General features: G+C 51.7%; 6 protein-coding genes across 6 annotated transcripts; 4 read left to right on the forward strand and 2 right to left on the reverse strand. All coding sequences in view use genetic code 12, as the record gives it.

Annotated features, from left to right (window-relative positions):
- Positions 1-422: 422 nt before the first annotated feature.
- Positions 423-1,724, forward strand: RIT1 (tRNA A64-2'-O-ribosylphosphate transferase; the record flags this gene model as incomplete). Its single annotated transcript, XM_034158895.1, has 1 exon — positions 423-1,724. One exon carries the CDS (start codon positions 423-425, stop codon positions 1,722-1,724), a length of 1,302 nt encoding a protein of 433 aa, XP_034014615.1.
- Positions 1,725-2,214: 490 nt separating this feature from the next.
- On the reverse strand, positions 2,215-3,855 carry DIURU_000627 (uncharacterized protein; the record flags this gene model as incomplete). Its single annotated transcript, XM_034158896.1, has 1 exon — positions 2,215-3,855. One exon carries the CDS (start codon positions 3,853-3,855, stop codon positions 2,215-2,217), a length of 1,641 nt encoding a protein of 546 aa, XP_034014616.1.
- A 662-nt stretch (positions 3,856-4,517) lies between these two features.
- On the forward strand, positions 4,518-5,831 carry DIURU_000628 (uncharacterized protein; the record flags this gene model as incomplete). Its single annotated transcript, XM_034158897.1, has 1 exon — positions 4,518-5,831. The coding sequence occupies one exon, from the start codon at positions 4,518-4,520 to the stop codon at positions 5,829-5,831; it is 1,314 nt and encodes a 437-aa protein (XP_034014617.1).
- A 1,124-nt stretch (positions 5,832-6,955) lies between these two features.
- On the forward strand, positions 6,956-8,630 carry JEN2 (Jen2p; the record flags this gene model as incomplete). The annotated part of the gene is made up of 2 exons (XM_034158898.1): positions 6,956-7,577; positions 7,684-8,630. 2 exons carry the CDS (start codon positions 6,956-6,958, stop codon positions 8,628-8,630), a joined length of 1,569 nt encoding a protein of 522 aa, XP_034014618.1.
- An 873-nt stretch (positions 8,631-9,503) lies between these two features.
- On the forward strand, positions 9,504-11,348 carry MSC7 (meiotic recombination directing protein; the record flags this gene model as incomplete). Its single annotated transcript, XM_034158900.1, has 1 exon — positions 9,504-11,348. The coding sequence occupies one exon, from the start codon at positions 9,504-9,506 to the stop codon at positions 11,346-11,348; it is 1,845 nt and encodes a 614-aa protein (XP_034014619.1).
- Positions 11,349-11,676: 328 nt separating this feature from the next.
- Positions 11,677-12,882, reverse strand: DIURU_000631 (Zn(II)2Cys6 transcription factor domain-containing protein; the record flags this gene model as incomplete). The annotated part of the gene is made up of 1 exon (XM_034158901.1): positions 11,677-12,882. One exon carries the CDS (start codon positions 12,880-12,882, stop codon positions 11,677-11,679), a length of 1,206 nt encoding a protein of 401 aa, XP_034014620.1.
- Positions 12,883-13,064: the final 182 nt, after the last annotated feature.

Consider the following 13,064-nt stretch of genomic DNA (forward strand, 5'->3'; position numbering starts at 1 on the left):
TAAAAAAGAACTAAGTTCTCTTTGAGAACCCCGAACTGTGAAGCCTTCAGATTCAGAAGGATACCAAATTTTGACTTCTAGAGTTTTATAGCAGAGTTTCTGTAGATTTAACAGTAATTAACCGCAGAAAACATGCACATCAGACTTACAAGTTGTTCCAGCGGTATAGGGTTTCTTTTCTTTTTTTCGTGGAGCCTTTATGGCCAAGTGGTAAGGCACCTCACTAGTAATGAGGAGATCGTCAGTTCGAATCTGGCTGAAGGCATGTTTTTGACCATTCATAAGCATCTTTTTTGCTTGCACACCACTAGGAAACCCCAAATTCACATTTGTTTTAAATTCTTGATGTTATCATTCAGTCTGTGACGGTTATCTTCAATTCAGTTTTGAGGCAAAAAAACCATGCGCATGTCGTTGCGTCGATGTACTCGGTAGTCAGCGAGCTCAGAAAGGAGTCTCTCTCCCTCCGAAATCGATTGCAGCTGGTCGTATATGACAGCAAGTACGTAGCTAGCCTTGAACTAGCGGTTCCCTTGATTGCCAACGAGCGCTGTGGTCTTTGGTACGTGCCTCATCCCGACGGTACTTGTTACTTCAAGCTGACCGATGGTCACAATGAGGTGTGGAACTTCAGTCAACGACGGCTTAATCTACAATTGTTTGACCACTTGAAGAAGAGTGGTGGATTTGCCATCGTTGATTCCACCAGGAAAGGGAAACTCATCCCCGATGCTTTATCCAAAACGATCCCCATCTGGATCGCGGTGATGAATGGTCTTAACCCGAACGTTAACGACCCCAAATTGATCACACCCACAGAATTGATATCTCCGTCAATCCATTCACAAATTGAATCCAAAATTGAGCCTTTTATTGCAGGAGCCCGCGACTTAATTCCTGATCTGACATTTGATAGCATTCTTAAACCAATGTATCCCATGTGGATATATCCAGGAAAACCGATACCCACTCCACCTCCAGACGTGTACCCTGTATATTTGATTACCAGTTCTAAGAAGGTGGCGGCCACTCAAAGAGTCACTCACGAAGGGACCCTGTGGTACTATATCCAAGGAAGTGGAGACGATCACGAACTATGGGCTACCGACTTGCCATTCTTACTGCCACAAGTGTTTTGGGATGTCTATCCAGAACTAATTGGAGAAAGTGGATATTTAGATGAGTACTCTGATGTCGAGTTGAAAGAGATGATAACGTGGATCTACGAACGACGAGCCAAACGCCAACAAGAACTGCTTGAAGCAGACGAAGCATCCTTAGTTGTCACAAGAGTTGGCGACACTGGTTTAGGATATGCACAAATCACTCACAATGTCGCTTACACTCAACTTGTGAAAGATCACCCTGACCATCAAATTGTGATTCTTTCTAAATATTATCGAGTATTGGATGTGCCCGAAAAGTCTTCCGTTGTGCAATTCACCATTGATGAGGGAAAGAAGGGTGCCAAGCAGCTTCGAGACTTACTACCCAAACTCATCACTGAACTTGGATCGCAAGTTATTGTTGCGTGTGATACTGGCAAAGACTTGAGTATTGGGGTTATTCTCGTGCTTTTGGCTCAACGCTACACCACTGACTGGATTCGACTCGAGCAACCACCTCGTATCAATAAGGACGTCATCAAACAACACTTAGCTCGGATTCAAGGGGTGAATCCGCTGCGAAATACTCTTCAAAGTGTCAATGCCTACCTTATGTGAAAGATGACTTATCGATGAGCATTGTAAAAGATTTGAAGCATACTGACGAATATCCTGAAATCTTACCAACATGATAAATCTTTTCAACGAAACCCAGCACACCAAGATCTGGAGCGGTTTCTCGAGGTCGACATGATCAAAGCTTCGTTCCAATATCCACTATCGGGGGTTGCGATTACACGTTTAAATGAGCCCCTTCATTACACGCATTTACTATACACTAATATAAAACGTCGCAAAACAACGCAATGATACAGAGTTGAGGAATATTGTTCCTCAGTAGAGAGCAATATAACTAGAAGGCTCAATGAATTGCGTTCGTTTAGGTTTACTTCTTACTGCCTACGAAGTGTTATAGAGAGACCGATTTATTTTCCATGTTGCCACCAGCTGGCGGACATGTCAACCTCGGTGATTTATGACGTATAACGCTGACATAACATATCTCATTAGTATCGTTCGCTATTCACAAAATTAAACAAAGCCACAATCACGGATTGCGGTGGATGATACGATTCATGTCGTCGATCTCGCGACGGATATTCACCAAGTGGTTGATCAGGGGCGCGACGCGTGGGGTCAACCCAAACTCGCCGTCGAGCCCTTCGAGGGGAGGCGCGTTCAACATGAACACCGAGTGGTAGCGGGCAAAGAGCCATGCCACCCGCATGTAGATTTGGCGCAAGCCGTTGAGGTATACTTGTTTGCCCGGCTGGTTGGCGAAGCGGGTAGAATAGGTACCGAATTCGTCCTCAAACCGGCGTAATAAGTCCTTCAATTTGCCGTCGCTGAAGTAGCGGAAGAACTGTACCACAAGCACCAACTGCTCCTTGTACGAGCCAGACGTGGTAATGGTGGCAATCAGTCGCGCCCGAAGCGGATTACCCACGGTCTGGGCGATCGACGCCTGGTGGTACGCCTCAAGCTCGCGGACGTTAACCACCAGCAGGTGGGTCAGACTCGGCTGGGAGCTCATGCTGAGATGGTTGGTCAAGTGGGTAGAGAGATCGGCAACGAAATAGTTCAATTCACGGTGGAACACTTCGGGACCATCGACCACCGCTTGGATCGATCTCACGGTGAGTAAGTAGTTGACACAGTAGAGCCACGCCACTTCCCGCCGTTCCCGGCTCTTCGGGTGCGGCTTCATGCCCCGAGGTACCTGGCGCGGGTTGCGTTCGGGGTCGTCGTACCCTAAGTCCAAATGGCCGTTACCTGGGTAGGCTCGACGCTCAGTGTACGCCAACCAGTTGCGCTGGGCTTCAGGGTCAGCGGCGACATCAGCGGCGGCAGGATCTTGCTGGTAGAGATCAAGCGACTGGTTGGGCATGGCGAGGAGTACCTTGAAATAGGGCTCGGCATCAGGGGCTTCCGGGTCGGCCTGGTTAAGCACCATCCGGTACTGCACTAAGTTGAACGCCATATACCGGTAGAACATGTCCAAGTCCTTAAAGTCACACACGCGAGCACTGATAGCAGTGATCCCGGTCCGCAGCAGCCACCGCTTGTCGACGACAAACCGCACCACAAGTTGCGACTGGCCCATGTAGTATGTGGTAGCGAGGAACTTGGCGACGACGCTGAAGTACTTGAGTTCAACGTCGACAGTGTTGTAGAGGATGTCCAGCACCGTTTGGAGCAAGCGGTCGCAATTGTCCAAAAACCGCGCTTCTTCCAGTCGGTCCATCGTCACCAACTCAAGGATGTCTTCAAGCAAGCGAGAAACTTCGGGAACCACTGGTTTGAGTTTCCAGTAGCGGTCGCCAATCTCCATAAACTTCAGCAACCACCGTTGCACGTGGAAACTGACGTCGGCGTTGATCTTGCCGAGAGCAGCGCCAACAGCACCAAGCTCACGCGACGGGGCCGAGGCGGTGCCCACAAGTCTCAGGTAGTGGACATTATACTTGACGACGATACCGAGCACGGTGGACGTCTGGAATAGTAGCTTGAGCACGAGCTTGTCGTCGGCGGCGTTGAGGGTGGCGATCTCGACCACAGTGTCGCTGAGGAGATTGACGCGCTCAGCAAACACCGGCACTTCGACGTCGTTACCGAGCTGGCTGGCATGGGCGGCTTCTCGTTGCTCCTTGACGAGATCGTCGACGAATTTGGCCAGGACCTCGCTCATGGGGGAGGGCGCGTTAAGGGCGGTGGGAGGAGGAATTGGTGGTAGGCCCACGTCAGTAGGTGTTTAAACGTCGCCTTTAATGGACTGGAGGGGTTGGGTAAGGGTATGGTGGGGTGGGAGGGGCCCTGTTGTGGGGAGTCAGTTCGTATCCTCAACCTTAATGAGGCGTATGGTGTAAGGCTGATGGCAACGGTCATGTGACGCGGATAAATTTTAAGAGAAAGGCGGAACAAGAACGACGACAGACACCACGACAACGGGGTAAATAGAGGTTTAGCAAAGTGATAGAGGTTACCAGTGTCGTATAAACAAATGTTACTAAGTATGGTAGTATTTTGTGTTAATGGTGGGGTCCCTAAGCGGGGAATCTGGTTAGTTGATGATCGCATAGGGGGAATCCTCTCATTGCTTGCCTAGATTGACGAACTTCGCTTTTGTCCATTCAAGGGATGGCTGACAAATGTCCCGCCACCTATTGAGCAAAGTCAAACCAGTGACCCGAAAAGTGTCGGGGCCGAAAACCGCCAACCGTTTTGTCAGTTTATGTCACTTTTCAGCATAACGCTCCATTTGGTAAGCATTTACCTAAGCTGCGGTAGACGATCGATGGGCGCGCACTTAACCACAATATACACCACACCTTCAGTACAGAGCACGGATTGATGTCATCGAACCCGTACCAGCGCGACCGCTACGGCCAGCGGGGTCGTGGACGAGGAGGCTCGGGCTACGGAGGATACCAGCGCGATGGAAACTCTCGAAGTTCGGGCGGCGGTGGTCGCGGGGGAGGCTATAATGGCTCTGGCAGTTACCATGGCGGTGGGGCCTCCAGCGGCTCCTACTACGGCGCTGCTAATGTCAACCGCGTCCGCAAGCCCGGTCACAGCGGTGGGAGAGGCCACAATAATTATTCCAGTCCCCAGAACAACCACCAAGTGTGGATGGGTGAAGTCGACTCGCGGTGGAGTGAGGCTGATATACGCTCAATATTTCAACAGTTAGGGGTGGAACCGATATTTGTTCGTCTTCCTAAAGACCGAGGAACTAGCGGCCGCAGTTTCTGCTTCGTCAACTTCGCCACGAAGGAATTGGCGGCGCAGGCAATTTCGTTCAGTGGACAACCAGTACCCGGCCATCCTGGGGTTTATTTGAAGCTTAACTGGGCTGCCGGCAGCACTGGCGACACTAAGGACCAGGAGGACCGTCGCCAAGGCCGTACGTTGAAGAATAATGCTGGCGATGTCACCAATTCGGTGTATGTGACTGGTATCAATGGTCTCCAGGAACAAGAGCTTTTTGACGCGTTTAACGCTAAGTACCCGATGCAAATACGTCAGGTTAAGCTTGACCACGTGCCCTCAGGCCGAGAACACGACAGTAAGGGTCGCCAAGGGGCGATTGTACGGTTTACTTCGGCTGAGGCAGCGAAGCGGGCAGCCGCCGAAATGAACGATGCCGTCATCGGCAGTGCCAAGATTGCGGTGCAGATGTTGGACAATGCCACCACCCAACGTGTCGACTACTCCCGCATTGCTACCCCACAGACCCACCCGGCGCTCAATCGCTATACTGACCCCTTCAACACTACGGTATGCGTCACTGCCGCGGCGAATACGGGTAAGTTATCGTCAATTATTGGTGCCAAAGCTCTTCGCAACCATTTTGGTCACTACGGCATTGTTCTAGGCGTTCACGACGCTGACGATGACGGCGTTAATGTGGTGTACATGTTCCGCGGCGACGCTCAACGGGCGATCCTAAACGAGCACGGGGCGGCGGTGTCTGGGGTCAATCTTAAAGTGACGTGGGGTAACGGGGTGGAGGAGTCGGCGAAGGTCCCGAGATCGCCCGTGTACGGCGTCGACAGCGACCTTGGCGACGTCGGCATACGAGACGCTAGCGAACCCCACACTAACCGGGGGTACGTGCGCCACCAAATCGCTCTTCTCGATGCATGGAATGCCATAGGCAACTAGCCACGTGGATGGGGCGCCGATCAGTTGCGATCAGCCAAAAGCAAGACTACCAAACAAACGCTGATGTCTCAAACGATGGCCTCAGTTGCCGTCACCTCTGGTTTTCCTATTGCTCTAGAGGGGCTGGAGGCTTCTCTCTCCATCCCAGTTTGTCCACGGGTATTCCGAGGCATTTTCAGGACCAATTATTAATGTGCCCCAACATTCAATTCCGTGCGGGGGAAGTTTCGCGTCTCTCGCTTCCCCACCGAGGCCCACACGAGATATACACTGCCAGAACGGGTTTGCGTCTGCCGATGTCAAAAATCTCGGAAAGATTGCCCCTTAGTTGCGTGCCTCTGCCTGCAAACGCGGGCGGCACCTGCACTAGCCGATATTGCCGCGGTGCTTTATTGGCGAATAACTTTGCGGTGCGCGGCTCCAAACTATGACCGCATGGGGACATTCTGTAGCCGCCCCACCACACAGGACGGCTAACCCTATCGTTTCCGGGGAAGAACGCCGCACTCGACGAAGACATTTTTAACAGTACGCCACCGGTGGTGGTAGTTGTTCCGGGTTTGTGGTGGCTGGCAATCTTCTGCAGCGCCCTTTCTTGCTAACAATAGTTATCATTCGGCTATCAGCGTGCCGCCATTGTCCAGTTTTTCCCGCTGTCAAACTCTCACCCCGAATCCGCCAGGGTGTGCCCCGAATATTACGTAAGCTCTATTGTTAGCTTGTCTCATCGTGGGGTAAAGAAAATACGCAAAGCACGCCACGACGCCGTGGGCGTCTGCAGTAATCTCCGGGGTCACACAGACACTGAAACCGTCGGGTGAGCCACCATGGTGATAGCGGTGGTGTTCGACTCAAAGACCAAGCTGTCACCGGTGTGCCAAGTGATTTAGCTCATCGCCAAGACCTTGGCTCAGTAAGGGGACCCCCCCACCCCGGTGGGGGAGGCGTTCGTCGGATTAGACGCAGCGTTCTCCGAGCATACAAGCGGCTCGCAAAGCCCTTCCTATATTCACATAATTAATTTTTTTTGTTACTACCCCGGAGATTGCGTTAGCGGCTGTTGCAAAAAATTATAAAAGGGCCTGAACCATCCCCCCCATCTTCTCTTCCCTTTGTTATCCATCATGAGTGACACCTACGAGATCACCGAGAAGGACGTGGCTCTCCACAACAAGAACGTGGTCAGACCGCCGACGATCACGTTAAAGGCGATCGGCCAGTATATTATCCTGCGCCCGACAACGCTTTTCATCACTAAGGATGAGTGGAACGACATCAACTGGGGGGACGTCGTCAACCCGTTCAAGCCGTTGTACCACATGAACCGCCACCAGTGGAACATGTTTGGTCTCGGGCTTGTGGCGTGGACGTGGGACGCGTTCGACTACTTTATCACGTCGCTCAACTTGCACGCCATCCTGATCCAGTTGAACTGCTCGGTGGAGGAAATCACGTGGGGGATGACGCTTGTGCTTATGTTCCGGCTGTTAGGCGCAGTGTTGGGCGGGGTGTTCGCCGACGCCTATCTGAAGAAATGGGCGTACATTGTCATTATGATATTGCTCTCAGTGCTCCAAATCGGGACCGCAAACGTCCACTCCTACGGGTCGTTTTTGGCAGTCAAGGCGCTCTTTGGCATTGCCATGGGGTCGGTGTACGGGGTGGCTATGCTGACGGCGTTGGACGACGCCGATAAGCTGGCCAGAGGGGTGTTATCGGGTTTGTACCAGGAGGGGTACGCTTTGGGTAAGTCGATTTCCGTGATATATTTTTTTGCCGCACTAAATGTGGGGAAGAAAAAACCATATACGTCAATGACATCAATAACCAACAAAGTACTAACAATGTCTAGGAAACTTGCTTTGTGTCGCGTTTAACCGTGGTATCGGGTTCGGCACCTCGAAGCCCTACGGCGGCTGGAGAAACATGCACTACTTCTCCGCAGGGGTGCCAGTGTTATTCATCATCTGGCGGTTCTTCTCTCCCGAAACTCATGCCTTCCAACGGATTAAAGAGGCTCGCAAGGCCGATACCACCACCGCAAGCCAGAAGCGTAAACAGTTCCTTCTGGACTTCGGCAATATGTTGAAAAAATACTGGTTGATTACCGTGTTCTTAGTGTTGTGTATGTCGGGGATGAACTTCTCGTCGCACGGCTCTCAGGACATGTTCCCCACATTGTTGACCGCCCAATACGGCTACCTGGCGGACAGATCGACCGTGACCAACGCCGTGGCCAACTTAGGGGCGATTTTCGGCGGTTTCATGTTTGGTCACTTGTCTAACTTCTTCGGGAGACGGTTGATGATAATTGTTGCCTCTATTCTTGGTGGTGCCTGTATCTACCCCTGGGCGTTTATTTCGGGACTGGGAATTAACGCCGGTGCTTTCTGGCTTCAAGCCGGTGTCCAAGGTGCCTGGGGGGTGGTGCCTGCCTACCTTATGGAACTTTGTGACCCTCGCTTTGCCACCTTAGTTGCTGGTACTGCTTACCAACTCGGTAACTTGTGTTCGTCGGCTCTGAGTACCATCGAGGCCACCATCTCCAAGAACTTCCCCATCTACAACCCCGATGGCTCGTTCAAGGTGTATGACTACGGCAAGACGATGGCAATCTTCATGGGGGCAGTGTTTGCCTACAACATTGTCATCTTCTTCCTCGGTCCCGAATACCGTCACGCGTCGTTGGATGTTGACCGGGACCGTGAGATCGATGCTACCGAACAATACGACTACCACGACGAAGCCCGCGAGTCGGGTTCGATTGCCGAAAGCGACCGCGTCGAGTTTAAGGTTTAGATTAGCTAATACTGTGCCCCCTGAAGGGGAGGGGGCTTGCGTTTATGTTTGTAATGACAAGAAAATGAATGAATAATGTTAATTAGCCAGCGTAACCATTATTTCGACACTCAGTGTGAGTCATTCCCCACTTTCTAAAGCCGCCAGGCATTCTAGATAAAGTTCTGATAGGTTTACGAGTATTAGATTCCCTGCATCGACATTCGTAGTGCCGTTCAGACAAAAGTCGATTTATTACCCCACCGGCAGTTAAGACCCGCAAACGAAACACCATCTCCATATCGGCAGAGCTATCTTTATTTCTTAGTTCTTCATAAATGCGATGATCTTGATCTTTCCTTTAAAACTATGGTCACATAAGCAGTGTTAAATCCTTGACTTTGGCGATCATTAACACAATGATACCTCCCCCGTAGATCACCCCCGAATGTCGCAATCAGTACCACCGGCATCGTCGATCTGTATGTTCAAGCACGTCACCCAACAATCTGCAGCGTCCGCTTACGCAAGCACCTTATACGACAAGCCATTAATAGCTGCTACTCCGAATAATAGAGCTCCCATTGGAATTTTACTACGGAGACAATTTTTGCTGCAAACCAGATTACCTCCAAGAGTCTCAAATTACGGTTTTTCACCACTGATGAAAAGATGTCTCGGCGATTGCTCGGTGTTTGCTTACTAGGTAGCACCTGCCATTGATCTCCCATTGACAAGACTATCATCATCTCACTCACACCACTATCGTAAACTACACTTAGAAATTTCCCCAAACCAAGTTTTCCAGGCTTCAACTTTCCTTTAATTGACGATACTAGCATCACCAGCCATTGGCCCGTACCCATCAGCGAGCGACGCGAAAATCGGTTCACCATGATTGCCATAGACTTTGCCGTCCACGAATGGCGCTGGCAGTGGCAGATCCTGACCACGTTCGTGTTGGGGGTGATTGTTCCCACCGTCTACTACATCTGGGCCAAGTACATCTCCCACCTGCCCAATCGCCACAACAAGCTTGAGGAACCATTCAAAGTGCTGGTCAAAGTCCCCGACGAGGCCAAGCCCCATTGGAAAGGAAAGCGGCTATACCAGCCACTGATCCACGTGGAAGATGATCCGACTAAGATCCAGGGGTATTGTCCGGCTACAGGGCAGTTTTTGGGAGTGTTCCCGGCTACTACCGCCGACGAAATGGACGCGCAAATCGCCGCTGCTGCTAAGGCTCAGCAACTGTGGAAACACTCATCGTTCACTACTCGGAGGAAGGCGTTAAAGACGCTTGCCCGCTACATTTTGACCCACCAGACGGAGATCGCTAGAGTCGCCTGTCGCGACCTGGGTAAGACTAAACTCGACGCGCTGATGGGGGAGATCATGGTGACGTTGGAGAAGATCAACTGGATTGTCGCTCATGGCGAAAAAGCATTGCGTCCTTCGCAACGTCCGGGGCCATCTAACTGGTTGATTGGCCTCATGAAGAGCGCCGAAGTGCGCTACGAGCCGGTGGGCGTGGTAGCGGCAATGGTGCTGTGGAATTACCCTTTCCATAACCTTATGGGTCCGATCATCGCGGCGTTGTTTACTGGTAACGCCATCGTCGTCAAATGTAGCGAACAGGTGGTGTGGCTGTCTAAGTGGTTCTTGCTGTTGGTGAGAACTACGCTTAAAGCGATGGATATTGACGAAAACTTGGTACAATTGTGCTACTGTTTCCCCGATACCGCTGACCACTTCACCGCTCACCCTGGGCTCAGCCACATCACGTTTATCGGGTCGCAGCCGGTAGCTAAACACGTGGTGGCCACGGCCCTGAAACGGTTGACTCCCTGTGTGGTCGAGTTAGGGGGTAAAGATGCCTGTGTGGTCACCGATTCCGTTAAGGACATCGACGCGTTGAGCAGTGTCATCATGAGAGGCACCTTCCAGAGCGCGGGTCAGAACTGTATTGGTATCGAGCGAGTGATTGCTACTCCTAAGCTGTACGCTCAACTCAAACATATATTCACTCGTCGGGTACCTGAATTACGTGTGGGTCTGGATATCGACCAATTGGACGAGATTGATGTGGGCGCAATGATCTCCGCTAACCGCTTCCCTCAACTTGAGCTGCTCATTGCCGATGCCGTGGCCAAGGGGGCCGACCTTGTGTGTGGTGGCAAGCGCTATAACCACCCTAACTACCCTCAGGGTCACTACTTTGAGCCGACGTTGCTTACGGGAGTTACTCCTGAGATGAGAATCTTCCACGAAGAAGTTTTTGGTCCTATTTTAACCATGATTAAAGCCGAAGATGTCGACGACGCCATTCGCCTTGCTAATGCCACTGAGTTCGGTCTCGGGGCACTGGTATTTGGTAGCGACTTTTCCGAGTTGAACCGCATCTGTGACCAGCTTAACGCCGGTAACGTTGCCATCAACGACTTTGCCACTTTCTATGTGGCCCAGCTCCCGTTTGGTGGGGTTAAGCAAAGTGGCTACGGTAAGTTTGGTGGCGAGGAAGGGCTCCAGGGGTTGTGTACCGCGAAACTGGTGATTCTGGATAAGCGGGTGTTTAGGGCCTTGGGTGTACAAACAGCGATCCCCCCACCGTTGGATTACCCGATCAAAGACGATAAAGCGGCCTGGGGTTTTGTCGCTGCCCTTAACATTGCTGGTTACGACCAACGGTTGTGGCAAGTGGTGAAGCTGTTAAAGAAGCTTGCTAAAGGTGGTAAGTAAACCTACAACCACCGAAACCGCATTTTAACAAACGATCATTCATGGAATACGCATTTACCCTGCTTGGCCGTTAAGGCGAAGGCTGGTGCCTGACTAACATTGTAACTACGTCATTTTTAATTTTGTGGATTACAGAGCGTTGATGGCCGTGTCACATTATGATTAGCGTATATAGCATGGAAATAAACCCCCAATGGGATTATGATTAGGATGATGATCACGGGTTAAATGAATGACTTGCTCTCTCGATGAATGTCTCAAAATTGTCTCAAAATTATGTCTCTGTGTCTCAGTAAAATGTCTCTGATAGGTCTTAGGGGCTGCTGCCTTATGTGGTGGTGGGGAACTGGGCCTGCCAGATTCGCACGGTGTTGAGCTTGGACTCGTCGTCAGGGTACACCCAGGAGCCGAAGGTGTCGAGGTTGTATTGGTGAAACCACTCGATGTACTCGTACCAGATGTTGGCGTATGCCAGCACGTACATGCGGTACTCAAATGCGTAGCAGGCGTAGGTGTAGAGCACCCTGAGGGCCAACATGTGCTTGGCGTACACCAACTTCATGAACCCGCCCAGCGACTGGATCATTACCCATTGGTACAAGGGGATCAGCGAATTCATCGCCTGCGCCGTGGCCACTATCGCCAGCATCATCAGTACTACCCGCCCGAGGAGGTCGCGGACGCCAGCATCGGGCTCGCCCACCCGGATATCCTCTAGTAGCAGGGCACACCACGGATGTATGATGGGGGTGTTTGCGAGCACTGGGGGACGGTAGAACAGGGCCATGCGAGTGTTCATAAGTACAGGAGCAAACGTGGCGAAGAATTCACGCACACCTTTAATGAAACTCATATAATCCAATTCTCCCGTGAACAGTACTAATGGCACGAGGCGATGAGGGTGTACTGTCAAGAATTCAAACACGTACAAGTTGCTCACTGCAAGTTCGAGCACCCTCAGTGTGGTGGCGGCGTGGCTCCAGTCGAGGGTGGCCACTTCGTCCACCAGCTGTTGTACGTACGATAACGTTGCCAGGAACCCTTCGACAATACTCAACACGTCGCGTTCGACGATGGCGCCGTCATGGCTAAGCAAGCGGTCGAGGCGGTCGGGGTAGCACCCCAATAGCCGCATTTGACCGTAGGCCAATGACACTTTACGGGTCATGGGCGATTCCATAAACAACGCGGGGAATTGGTAGGAGAACACGGCGCAGATGGGCTCAGTATCTCGCTGCGGGGCGTAGTGGACCTCGATGCGGTACAATAAGAAGTTGAGGAGCTCCTGTTCCTGGAGGGAAAGACCCGTCTGGCGGGAGGGGGCATTGAGCGACAGCACCACCAATTGCGGCTGGGGCAGGTGGGACACCGACTTTACCAGCAGCAGCTCCGAGGGGGGTGGCAGGGGCTCGTCGTCGCTGGGGTAGATACACGGCTTGTCCCGGGCCCCACAGTACTCACACCGGGGGCGGGCCAAGTCGCATTTGATCTTGAGCTTGCGGCACCCGTGACAGGCAAAGCTCCGCTTTGTCATTGTCGTCCGTGTGGCAGCAGGGCACTTTTTGTGGAGGGGCGCTCGCGGCGAACGGGGACGGCCACTGGGAGTTAATCCTCACTAATCGGGTGGCTAAGATTTTGTCCTGGACACGATCGCCCTGCACTCGCGCCTCACGCGCAGGGTTTTTTTCCTGGGTATTTTTTTTTTTTTTTTTTTTT

The sequence above is a fragment of the Diutina rugosa genome (genome assembly GCF_008704595.1).
Source record: "Diutina rugosa strain CBS 613 chromosome Unknown scaffold26_size169552, whole genome shotgun sequence".
NCBI classification, from domain to species: Eukaryota; Fungi; Ascomycota; class Pichiomycetes; order Serinales; family Debaryomycetaceae; genus Diutina; species Diutina rugosa.